The sequence below is a fragment of the Hylaeus volcanicus genome, chromosome 1, assembly GCF_026283585.1.
Source record: "Hylaeus volcanicus isolate JK05 chromosome 1, UHH_iyHylVolc1.0_haploid, whole genome shotgun sequence".
Taxonomy (NCBI): Eukaryota; Metazoa; Arthropoda; class Insecta; order Hymenoptera; family Colletidae; genus Hylaeus; species Hylaeus volcanicus.
Genome location: NC_071976.1, coordinates 212,137 through 225,044, shown reverse-complemented (window position 1 = coordinate 225,044; position 12,908 = coordinate 212,137). Strand labels below are relative to the sequence as shown.

Below are 12,908 nucleotides of genomic sequence, written 5' to 3'. Positions count from 1 at the left end.
CGATGAAAACAATCCAAGAGAAAAGAGTTACACGTTACACGTGTCTTTGAAACAAGATAGCGCGGTAATACCGCCAATGTTAATTGACGATTTTTAATAACAGCTTGGGTATATCGGAGTTATAATGACCGAAATAAGGAACAATTGCGTGTGAAAATTAATACATACTATGATTTGTACGAAGATAGAAGTTGAACGGAAACGCGTCCGACTCATCTCGAATGGTATGTAAGGTTAATTAGACGCCAAGATATTCCGAGTGACGCGAAAGCCATGACCATCGATGACATTAATTGACTTTATAAACGTCACGTCCAAACGAGAATCCTCTTTAAAAGCGTGCATGATTTGCACACGCACAATGCGTTTTATTATTTAATATCGCAACGTATTTTATTCGATTAACGCGGGTTAACGGTAATTTCTCGTACTTGAGCGAGCGCTAACCATGGCAAAGTTGTGTCACAATTTACCGCGACGCTGTCAAGTAAATTTCTGCCGAAACTAAGAATAAACTATTTTTTGTATATTTCGATACGGTCTATATTCGCGAAAACTTTCGTTTAAATCAGAATTTCCGAATTCGGAAGCTTCCCTTGTTAGCGACCGTGGGAAAATGGAAATTTGATTGTTTGTTTCCGTCACTAGTACATATATCTCCGATGCGTGTCGTCGTATCGACATCGAGTAGGTCTTGGAGTCGAAAAGAATTATTTTCATCGATGATTTGTCTCTGACCTAGTTGCTTCTAGAATTGTTTACCGCTTCTCATTGGTGGTAGCGACGCGAACGAGTGGGAAAAGTTTCGCGACTCCGTGCGACTCACGGACACATTATTTTCCATGAACGATTTCGATCGCGATCACGACAATCCAACGACACGGTAAACATTTCCCTGGTTACTTTTGTGCTCTGCAAATGTATCTCAAGTACCGTGCGTCATTTACGAAATGCACCTTCGCGAGACACGACCTCAGAGGATTTGGGTCACGAAATATAGGCTGTTGCTTTGTCCATGCAGAAAAATATATCCCCAAGGAAATATTCCTCTCTTTATATTTACACATTCGAATCGATGCTCGACAAGGAATGCTTTCTTCTCCGAGATGTTTTAAACAAAATTCGATCAAACATTTTCGTGCAAGAAAGTGAATCGAATGCGTTGGAATGAAAGAACCTTATCGAAAATTGACGCCTGAATTTGCTCGAAATTTGTATATCGACGAATATAAAAATGTTCAAGGAAGTCCGTATCCCGTAGTTTCGTTTGTACACTTTTTCGAATCGTCATCGATTCTGTCCGATGTGATACGGATCACGGTCGGTTCTTCTGCGAGGACACCCGCGTACCGATTCGTTAATCGCGAGCCGACTCTATGGAAAAAAAAAAAGTGAAGGAAAGAGAAGAAATGAAAAAAGGTGAAGAAAGGCGGAAAAAGGAGTTTGGTCGCGGAAAGTTATTTGTCAGGTAGGACGCAGTTGAAAGCAGTGCGCGAGCGCGGTTACCCAGAATGAGCCCCCGAAGGATGCACTGACCCGGACAATTTCGGAGCTAGCCTTGGCTGCCAGCACGAAACGGATGGCACACGGATCAAAATCGGCCTACCTGTGGATCGTGATTCGCGGCTCCGGTGACGCTGTCTGCGCCCGACATCCAAGGCTCGTGGGGACCTTGAGGAGATCACAGGACGACAGGTGATGTCCGTATTCGCGACAATTCCAGGTGTAACCGGAACTCTCGTCCTCCTTCATGGATTGCTGTCTCCTGGCACCAGCATTGTCAGCCGCGCTGCCACCACCCTCGGAGAGATGGCGAATCAGGGGACGTCGCATATCATACGGACAACTATTTCACCGGCACATTCGAAATACCGTACACACGATTCGGATTCGTATTCGTATCCGGATAAATTAGATCGCAATCGACACACCACGAGCTCCCGATACTCCAGAAAGTGAAGTCCCGACACTTGGATGTTTGCGATTTCACGGCTCTCTCCAACGATCACCATACGTCGATCACTCTCAAACCCGAGAACGACGTAATCGCGGCACGGGTTCTCGCGAGACTATGTACTACGTACTTCTTGCGCGAGTGTTTACGACCGTGCACCCCCCTTTCGCCCCTCTTCTTCGTTCCAGCCGAGCAGCATTTGTCGTATCCGCCACCCGCAGTTCCAAACCTCGCGGAACTTGAAAACATGGTTGGTCGGTGGTCGGTGCGTCAGGTAGCGTCGCGGCGCCAACCGTTTTCTCTACCTTATCGGCTTTTTCTACAGAAGTCGTACTTGACAGCGTCGGGCAAAATTTCATCCATGCCACGGCCACGATTCACGATTTCCAGCCAGCAGATTTTATGCACTTATCGCGTACCGTAATTCGAAACTTTGGTATAGAACACGCGAGGAATATGTACGATAATATAAATCTTTGGCAATTTAAAGGTTATATACATATATCGCGGTAGAAGATCCCCCTTCTCGTGTTCAAACTTTGGCGTGCTCGCAGCCACGAGTCGTGAGGCGAGTTGCATTCACGTAGATTGCTCGGCTAATCCAGGTTAATCGACCAAAACTCACTCGAAAATTTATCGGAAGATAGAAAATTGATCGTTACACCTCGCCGATTCGCGCGCAGAATACTTTTACCGAGTTTTACAGAAGCGAAGAGCGAAACTTTCGTCGTAACCTTCAATGTCGCGTTCTCGTATTTACCGATTGGTTACTCGGTTACTCACCGAAGGCAGCACTGTCGGCTCTTTGTATGAAACGCGGCAATATTTGAATCGTAATATCACGTCAAGTGATTTCTTTCCTAAATAGTTTATTGCGTGCAAATCATTTCCAAAATGTGACAAAAACTGATCAGAAAACATTGTTTTTTCACTAAAGTTTCTGAGAAAGCATTAGTGAGAAGAGAGAGAGAATGATTCCGTAAATGATTCATACGTGTTACTCGATTACACAATTACACGATTCTCTCGATAACTCGGTTCGCAAAAATTGCCAGGAAGGTAACAGAAATTTCTTATTCAAACTGTTGTTTCTCGTTGAAATATTATGTTTTATTCTTTATACCTTCCATTTACAATTTTGTCCACGGATTTGTTGGAATCGATCATCGTGCGACAGTAGCATTCAAACACATGTACGTTACGAACGATATTCTTTCGTTACTTGAGGAATAATGCATTTCTTGAAACCCTGGTCGCAGCTCCACCATAATTTCATGTTAACGGAAACTTTTCGGGAATTCTTTGGGATTGGCGAATGAAAACAGTAAATCGCCCGTTAAAAGCAAATATTGGATTTATTTGTCGATTTATTTGGCGTAGTCGTAAAATATATCGATCGATACTCGTAACACTGTCGGATCGTGACGTTGATTCCACGATAAATAGGTGTTGAAATCGGATGTAAATTCGTAGATTGTAGATACCTGAAGCGCGCGCGTGCGATTTCGCATGCCTCGGTGTCAGGCAACGATCGCAAAGATAAAATAAATGTCGAACAGTTGTGTATCTTTCAATACACGTGTTTCAGTTCTTTCGTGGAATGAGAATAAAGATATGCCCTTTGACTCTTTGTAATCCGAGTAACACGAAATTTTATCGTGTCGCGTATGAAATGAAAATTGGTGACTCTATAGAGACCCCAATGCCAATCCCAGTAGAATGCAAATGGTCGAGAGAACGATTCGCGGTAAAAAAAAAGTCTGAGCAAAGGTGCGATTATCTTTGTACGGAAATAGTCGATACTTGAGTTTACTTTTACTCTTGAATGAAATACATGCGTAGAAAAGTAAAAGTCGATAGGGAGAGAGAGAGGGGGGGGGGAGGAAAAAAATCATAGTAACGAGTAACAATTGAACGCAAAGATTCGAAAGGGAGTGTGATATTCAAGGAATGTTTCGAACATAGCACCACGTTATATCCTTACCATTATCGCTATTCGCGTACAAGCTAAAAGACTGTACTGTTATGGGAGTCGGTCGTACACGCGTGCACACGTAACCCGTCTGTACGATGTAACCGAAAGAGAACAGGAGCTTCGAGGGGTTGGATGAATGGATCACCACCGTTGCAACGAATTACCTCCGATTTCGAGGCTTGCGCGCTAATTAATAATTCGCAAACGACCAATCGATTAGCTGGAATCCGGGACTTGCGTTTTATGTAACGATGTGCACGCGTGCGTTAGTCGGCCGTTACATCTGTGCCCCCGAATAAGATCGAGACGTTTCTATAAGCGAGAAACGTCGACGATTTGCGATCTTGTGATTCTGATTGGAAATATAAGAGCCGTCGCTTTCCCTTAAAGGCGAGCCACCGTTGGCGTCGCTTTTGGCTGCAGATACAACATACCAACAGTGCTTACTCGCGGGCACATATTCATCGAGACGAATGTATGCTAAAAACATACGTACGATAAACGATAAACGATAAACGATAAACGATAAACGATTAACGATTAACGATTAACGATTAACGATTAACGATTAACGATTAACGATTAACGATCAACATCGTCTCTACATAGTAGGCGTGAACGTAGCCAGTACGACGCCCGTGATTATCAACACGTAATCGCGTAACGCACTATAATTCAGCTATCGTCGGTCGTTCCTACGTTACGAACCGACCACCCTATGTATAGGTAAATTACGACCAAGAGGAAAAGGTCGTCGAATGCACCTGTACACGTGTGAGTGTGACCGTGCATTCAAATACGCGGACAACGTGGTTGCATATGTGCAGGCGCGGGAAGAGCGCAACACACACGTGTACGGTCCTTTAATTTTGAATTCGTTAAATACATCTATTACAGCGACACAAAAGACGCTCCGTTGTACTCGGGCTCTAGCAGCCGACCTGGTGCAGCATCGTCGCCAGCCGAAAAACTCGCATCCAAGCAAACATCCCCGTCGACGGTGAACGACAAATCGCGCGTCTCGCCGACGCCGATGTCGAAGGCGACGGGCTCGACGGGATCCTGCAATCCATCGACATCGACATAGATCGGCGACGCTCTCCACGTTTCGGCGTTGGCGTCGCCTCGATAGAACACACGTCGCTTTCCGACTTCCTTTCCTTCAGCTGTTGCTGCTGCGGCGAGTACTTCATTACTAAATCAACGAAACGATCAATCGATTAATCCAATCAATTTTCCCACAGTTTATCTTTTATAATTCAACGACAGTGACATCAAACGTGCGCATCGCTGAGAATTGGGGAAATAATTTAATTATTAAATTGACCCGACGCGATGCAATATCCGGTTTTCTCGTGCGTACAACAATCCATAGCCTGTTTGTCAGCATTAACCTTTGGAGAAGCTCCAACTGGCAAAAGTCCACACGCTGTAGACAGAGATGGGCAAAATTTCAATCGAATAATAATACATGTATGTAACGAACAAAACCAACATATAGCGAATAGGAATTGAACGATCGACATTTTTTTAAAAGATTACTTTACCGTTGGTCGATATTTCTTATCGCGTAAAATAATGATCGACGATATCGTTATCGCGAAAACGAATTTTTCTCGCATCGCGGACATCGCTTTGGAACAATCTCCGTATCTTTGCCCGGTAGATTCACGTGTAAGCTACCGCTCAAAAGTATTACATTTGATCACTCGTAATATGTAGCTACATATATACATTTGATACGTTTCATAACACAGCGAGTCCTCGAGTTACGTGAATTCGCTAGACACGCGTACATTGGGACCTCACTTATGACCTCGAGGTAACCACATCATACACGGTCAATATTATCGTGCAATGTCGAATATTGCCGATAATATTTACCGCTTACGGTTGCCTTTTATTATGGCTTTAATGGGATTTTCCCATGTGTCACCGCGTTACTTTTTTTCTCACGACAAACAGAGAAATTCCTTTCACTGGCTAATCCTCTTTTGTTTAAGACAATCTGAAAGTTGCTTACAATTAGAGAGATTCGCACGAATAAAAGGAGAAGCACTACTTGTTTGACAATCTCTTACAGTTCGTGAAACACGTAGAGTATTCTAGGTAGGCAAAATTTATAGTTATAAAATCCACGTACATTTTCCGTGAATGTCATATCGACCTTGGCTATGTTTGTTCGCGCTAAGCGCTTACTCGGTCATGGTTGAAGATCCATTACGCGTGTGTTGCAAAAAGAGCTCTGACATAACCGTCGAACAATTCGCGTAACCGACAAATTTGTCAGGCCTGCTTTTATCCATTGTATCCATGTTACGGTATGTAAACTATATATGTATATTACCGTTTTCTGCTTTGTTTAGACTATATCTCGAGGTAAAACTTTTTTTAAATTGTTTCGTGTAAAGTATATAATGTGTGAATCGGTATATAAATCAGACATGCACGACCTGCGTCTAAATATAATAGCGTGTCGATATACGTACGTACGCGCGCGCGTGTATGTACAGATGCGATCGTGTCATCGATTAAAGAAAAAGTTAGTTTTCGAGGAGTTTATCAGTGGCCGCGTTTCGAGGACTCTTTCCGGGATTCCGAGAGTAGGTACAAGTACAGTGGGCGTTTCAAATGTGTTCTGGTTTTAGCGGAGCGCACGCGCCTCTTTCGGTCAGCTGATTCCCTAGACCTACTTTTTGCCCGATGATGCAGGCTACAAATAAGTATAGATACAGAATAGAGATATGATATAAATGGTTGAGTATGCGCGATCGTGGTACCGTGTACGTGTGTATACCTACTGCATACGTAGGAGGCACTCTGGCCTAAATCATGCTCTTTGCTCGAAACCATCCTCGAGCCCTTCGAAAGCCACCGTTTAAGAAAAGAAATTGGGGAAATTGTCCGCGTTCGATATAAAACGAAACAAGGCGTGTGTAACACGTTAGGGCGACATTTATTTCGATTAGAAATCACGATGCAGCGTTTGACAGAAAACGTCGCGAAAGTTTTATCGACTCTCTGTCGAAACTGCAACATTCTGTGACCGAACCTTTCTCGTAAAAAACAATAGTAAAAGTAGATGCAGGATTTTGGATTTTTCTCAAACTGTCACGATTTGGAGCCGTCGAAACGTTTCAAGGGCCTGTATGCGTTTTAAACGCGCCGAATCGTTTCGCGTTAATTCCGAAAGATCGCAAAAGCGCGGGCAGTTTTAGTTGTCACTGTCATCGATCACACTCGTTATCCACTCCTTGTACAATCTACCGCACAACGATGCAAACAACTACTAGTTACGAATTCTGATAATCAATGGATAAGCAACTGCTATACGCGATCGGTAGTCGGGTTGTTTGGTACGTACCTGTGCGGGTTTTTATTCAATTCCTAATCCCTCGCGAGGAGGTAAACGCGAAAACGGGTGTACTTTGCTGCAAACCGTTCTATACTGGTTCGAGGCGCTTCGTGCTTCGTGTTCGTGTAGCGTTCTGCGGAGCACGACCAAGTGCATTCGTGCGACAAGAGATAGAGACAACAAGTAAGATAGAAACAGAAAGAGACAAAGAGAGAACCAGAGAGGCTCCTCGCTTCTCGCTCTGGTATAAGCGGCTGGGATAGGGAAGTGGGTAGCGGGTAGTGGGTAGTGGGTAGTGGGTACACATCGCGCGATCGTTTTCACGATGAAGAGAGTTGGTGGGGATGACGAACATACTAGTCTTCTTGGTTGTGTACCACAGACCGCAGTGCTGCGCCGGCGCTACATCGACCCATCATCCATCGCCATTTTCCCCATTTTCCATTTCTCACCGATGCGAGCAAGCTTCCAGTTTCCACTTCCAACTTTCAAGTATCATTTCAAAATACCTCCATTCGATGAATTTATTTAAAATTTAACGGTCGTATCAGAGGCGCTTCCCAAGTTATTATATATGTTCTTCAGTTTTTCTACCGTGTTATTTACAAATAGGTTACGTGACATTCTCGATACGGTAGATTGGGTCACTGTGTCTGTCATGTCAATCAATGTATGTATATCAGAGTTGGTGCTGAAGAGAATGTTCTTGGATGTGATTCAAGCTTAGCTATCGGAACTTTTTCAACAAATTATTTCATTATCAGTCTGGACGCCGATAACGACTAGTATCGTTACTATCGTGAAAACATTTTTTATACACGAAAAGATGCAGTAACTACCCCTAACATTAAACGAAACTCTGCAACAAAATGTGCGAGTGTTTTATTTTTACGTACACTACTTTGTCTACTTTATGGCTTCGTAACCTTCCTGTCCTCCAAATAGACCGCTACATCGAGATTTTACCGTACCTATTTGCTTCTTCGTTCTAAAACTTGATACATACATATGTATGTATATCTTATATTATCACATCTAATAACTTTCGAAGGCTATTTCATATTTATCCATCGGATACTAAAACTGAAGAAACATTTGCGCATATATAGATTAAGCATGTCGTTTCGTAAACTTCTCTCAACACACGTGCCTCTGCTTTAAAAGGCATTTCGAAACATAACACGATCGCGGTCAAGGCAATGTCAGTGTTGGGGCAAAGTGTCGTGTATATTAGAGATTTTCCAAACAGTCGAACAAGTAGTTTACGCAAGTATTTACAAGTGCGTGTATGTTGAGAATAAGAATACACAAAATATTATTACTGCGTTACAAATATAAAACAGATTGACTACAGGTTAGAGTTGCTTGTATTTGTTTGGCCTTGTAGACTGAAATGATAAATTGTAAGGGACTTACCTTTCACTGACATACCATGTCGAAGAACATAGGTTTTGCGGACCGAACAGACTTTTTGGTGAATTTTCCAAACTGACATTTGTTGATTTTGAAAACGATAGCGAAACACCACTTTTTGATGAACACGATTTGCGACACTCTGCACTAGACGAAGCCAATTGCCATGAATATCTGGTTTTTACAGACGGACTGCTATGATCAGAACTTGAAATACTCGACGGACTTTCCGGACTTTTCAAATTTCCAGAACTAAAAACTCGAACTAACCGGAGTCTCAAAGAGTTGTTTTTGTTTCTCACTATACAGTTATCATCGCTTGGCGTCAATTTTTCGAAAGAATCGGAACTATTTTTCATTTTGATCCGAGAATCTATTAAAATTTTTATGTAAACGAACGCGTTTCTACAAGCTGTCGAATTAAAATGCGATATTTTTGTTAAAAGATCGAATAAAACCCCGGTCAAGACGTTACTTCCGGCCATTTTTCAACCACATCCTTCCTCGTTCTTATCAAACTAATTTGCGGTAAACGATTTAAATAAATACGATTCCAAATGTGACATTTTAGTTTGAAATATTCCAAGTAAAGTTTTAATCGATTAAATTTATTATTATCTTTCATAATTGATATGTTAATTCGAGTAATCGAATATTATAAAATTGACAAATTTAAAACGCAATATTTACGTTTGTTTATTGTTTCTTGGTAATTTATAACTGCTTTCAGTTCTCAACAATTTGTCATCGGTTCATATAGAAAGAAAAGACCATTGTAAACTTACTGTTGAGTCTGTATTTTTAGGTTGTTGCATTACAAATTAACAATCTGTCTAAAGATTCAAACAGTATTTAATCGCAAATAAATATGGTGCATGATCTATGTATGGCTCAGCCATCACAAGCAAGCACCAGAATATCTTGAACGATAGAGGGCCAGAGCCAGTTCTAGCCAGTTCTAGTCGGACTCTTGTCAATGCATGTAATTACATGATATACCTACTTACAATCAATAACAATAATTTGTCACTATTCAGACTTTGCAAACACTTGAGTACCAGATAGGGGAGCATAAATGAATGAGTCGAGTGAGACGTAGCGAGATGTCCACGAGGTTTGAGATGATAATAGTACTAGATTCCTCTGCGACACCCACTGGACACGTCTAGCGTGCTTTGTCATCTCCGACGGGTGTCAAGTTTACTTCGAAGCTTGTTCGATGTACGCGATTAGATCACCTCGTTCTTGCGGTTTCTTCAATCCGGCAAACACCATCTTTGTACCAGGGATATACTTCTTTGGATTTTCCAGGTATTCAAATAATGTATCCTTGCTCCAAGTAATGCCTAAAATAATACATATTCCGTGTAACAAGAATGTCAAAGGTATAATTACAGGATTAAAATTTATATTAATATTTTGATAAGAATATAATACCTTTTGCTTTGTTGGCATCCGTGTAACTATAACCCGGGGCCTGCCCAGTTTTCCTACCCATTATTCCATGTAGATTTGGTCCTACTTTGTGTTTACCACCAGCTTCGATTGTATGGCATTGAGCACACCTTTGTACGAAAAGCTAAAACAAAATATTGCGTTTAAAATACAAATACCATACTTTAATTGGTATTCTGATAAAAGTAATATAGACGATAACCATATCAAAGATTAATACAGAGTTGATTATGATTATCGGTATAAAGCAAAAACTTGGAATAAACCCATAGATTAACGTTATCGAGAAACGTATAAATGACGTCTCTTCCGCGTATTACGTATTCACTTCGTATACGAACGTCACGAGATCGAAATTTCCCGCGTATCCGTTCATATGTTACTTGGCTAATGAACATTCGGTAGAAATGAAACGTTAAGTAGAAAGACGATCGAAATCGTTTTATATCTTTAAAATCATCATAACAAATCGTTTTTTAATTCCTACCTTCTTTCCTTTCTCTGGATCGCCGGCGGGAACACCCATTATGAGTTAGTCTAAGAAACAATTTCCAAATATTAATACGTAATGCAATATGCAATATGCAATATGGAATAATCATTAACAAAATCTTTAATGTTGCATCAGAAAAGTATCAATTTTCAAAAATTCAATTCACATTTATGTTTCTCCTTTATTACATAACTTGCGTAAAACGCGTCAACAAATTTGTCCGTTTCGTAATATAATTGTTCAAGAAATTTACATGTATGTACACATAAAAAAACGGTTACATATTAAACTCTTTAAATAATAAAGTGTAATACACGATCAATTGAAAGACACACTAGACGGATTACGGAAATACTTGACATTTTTCGATCTGCACGTGCCCGCCGGAATGTGCGTAACGTACAAAACGATAGAATGGTAAAATAATTGATTTAACCACACAAATGTATGAAACATGTAATAAACGTTGTATTTTCCGTCGAACGTATAAACGTATTTTCGACATTGACACGATGACATTGACGGAATTATTATTTACTCAAAGGTCAAACAGACTATTGTATCTCCATACATGCACAAAGTAGAAAAAGAATAATCTTAATCGAATCTAATCGAACAAAAGAATACCTATGTACTTTCCCTCTCTCGATATCCGCTATATTAATTAAACGAAATTAATTATGAAATGAAATTGCGACGAAATTTTCTTAAATTGATTACATTAATACGGAACGATAATTGAATTCTCTTAACTTTGCGTAAGATCACGCAACAATTGATAATATGTTTAAAAAATATACAGAATCAAAAAGGGTATTCCTAAGAAAGAAAACGCACCTACGTATACACATGCAATTTATATTGCGATTATTTAACACTAATTTTTTCGTTTCATACCTCGAATATTTGCATTTAAAATAAGACACAATTTCATATAAAAATTTAGATGTTCTCAGTAACGGAAGTATAATGAGTGTAATAATAGAGTACTAGCTCAAGGATAGTAATATTACGTAACACTTAATACTTTATATTTAAATAAAATATGCAATATGTCTAATAGAAATTTTATTAGAAGAATATGCAACGACATTAAATGTGGGTTCCCAAGGATTGTGAGTCAATTACACGTGCTGGAAACGCCATGTATACTAAAATTCTTAGATATTTCATATAAAAATTCACATAAACCTAACAAATTTTCACCTAAGAAGAACTTTTAACGAAAATAATGATCGTATCGATTGATAATTTCAAACGTTTTTGAAAAAGGTGAAAATCATACTTACCTAATTTAAGTGGCACTCGCACGAACAGAGTATTAGATCGCAAAAGTCTGTAGTCTGACCGTGAATAAACGCTTCGATCGATGTGTAACCACTGAGTTCGTCAGGGCTCAGGGCTTAAATTCAGAGTATTCAATGGCTGACGTAACAGTCACCGAGTCCAAGTATCAAACACTTTGTCAGATGGCGTTCAAGTAAAGTATCGTCGGAATTTTTCCTATGATTGGTAAAATAATTTCCGCGAAATTTATATCTAATTAAGAGTAACTTTCTCTTTTCCAATTTATTAAACGCTAGTCCAACGAATTACATTTAAATATTTACTATTAACTATTTGTTGCATTTGTTTAGTTAAATAAAAACTAGGGATTTTCTAATAAGAGTCACGAAATAACATTGCCCGATTCTGATTGGTCGCTGCCATTTTTCACAAAGTCCCCCAGTCAGAGGATTTATTCATGGTACCAGTATTATATACGTACATATATGTACCTGCGTTCCGTTTCATGGTCAAATGATATCGCGACTGATCATACATGTAATATTCACGGTTATGTATTATGGGATTACATACTTTATATATTACAAATAGTTTTAAACAATTTTATGCAAGTACAATTACATATGGTATGAAAACTTTATATAGCCTATAAAACAGGATATATCTAGGTGAAGGAACAGCATGTAATGAAAGACATAATGTACACGATTGGTGCAATATGGGCGTAAGGCCCATGGACTTTAATAAATACACATATGTACATATGCATCCATACAAAAAAATGGATGACGCGAAAAATCGCGGTCGAGAACGAACTAATTTTCGAAGGTTCGTGGGTTCGTGGTTCGATCAGAATCCTCGACTGCAAAACGTCCAAGTTTGTAGCGAAGATAGTTGTCACTGTTGTCGCTAGATGGAGAATGGTTTACTACCAGTAGCGCCATCCGTGGTTAAACACCAAAGTTTTTAGTGAAAA

General features: G+C 40.0%; 2 protein-coding genes across 2 annotated transcripts in view; both read right to left on the bottom strand.

The window, feature by feature from the left end:
- The window catches only part of LOC128873681 (rap1 GTPase-activating protein 1), a 63,668-nt gene extending 60,989 nt beyond the window's left edge, over positions 1-2,679 (bottom strand). Inside the window, exon 1 of the mRNA XM_054117409.1 lies at positions 1,607-2,679. Coding sequence (XP_053973384.1) covers positions 1,607-1,833 — 227 coding nt within the window. The 5' untranslated portion in view covers positions 1,834-2,679. The remainder of the gene's footprint in view (positions 1-1,606) is intronic.
- Positions 2,680-9,470: 6,791 nt separating this feature from the next.
- On the bottom strand, positions 9,471-12,073 carry LOC128878121 (cytochrome c). The gene is made up of 4 exons (XM_054126033.1): positions 11,935-12,073; positions 10,640-10,689; positions 10,135-10,276; positions 9,471-10,043 (listed from the first exon to the last, which is right to left on the bottom strand). The coding sequence occupies exons 2-4, from the start codon at positions 10,676-10,678 to the stop codon at positions 9,898-9,900; spliced, it is 327 nt and encodes a 108-aa protein (XP_053982008.1). The 5' UTR covers positions 10,679-10,689; positions 11,935-12,073; the 3' UTR covers positions 9,471-9,897.
- Positions 12,074-12,908: the final 835 nt, after the last annotated feature.

What these genes read in the sequence shown, in the direction of transcription:
- LOC128878121 (XM_054126033.1), bottom strand. Translation starts at nt 10,678, where the DNA reads ATGGGTGTTCCCGCCGGCGATCCAGAGAAAGGAAAGAAG. An exon ending in ATCCAGAGAAAGGAAAGAAG is followed by an intron (nt 10,277 to 10,639) that starts GTAGGAATTAAA and finishes ATTTTGTTTTAG; the next exon opens with CTTTTCGTACAAAGGTGTGC. An exon ending in GGATGCCAACAAAGCAAAAG is followed by an intron (nt 10,044 to 10,134) that starts GTATTATATTCT and finishes GTATTATTTTAG; the next exon opens with GCATTACTTGGAGCAAGGAT.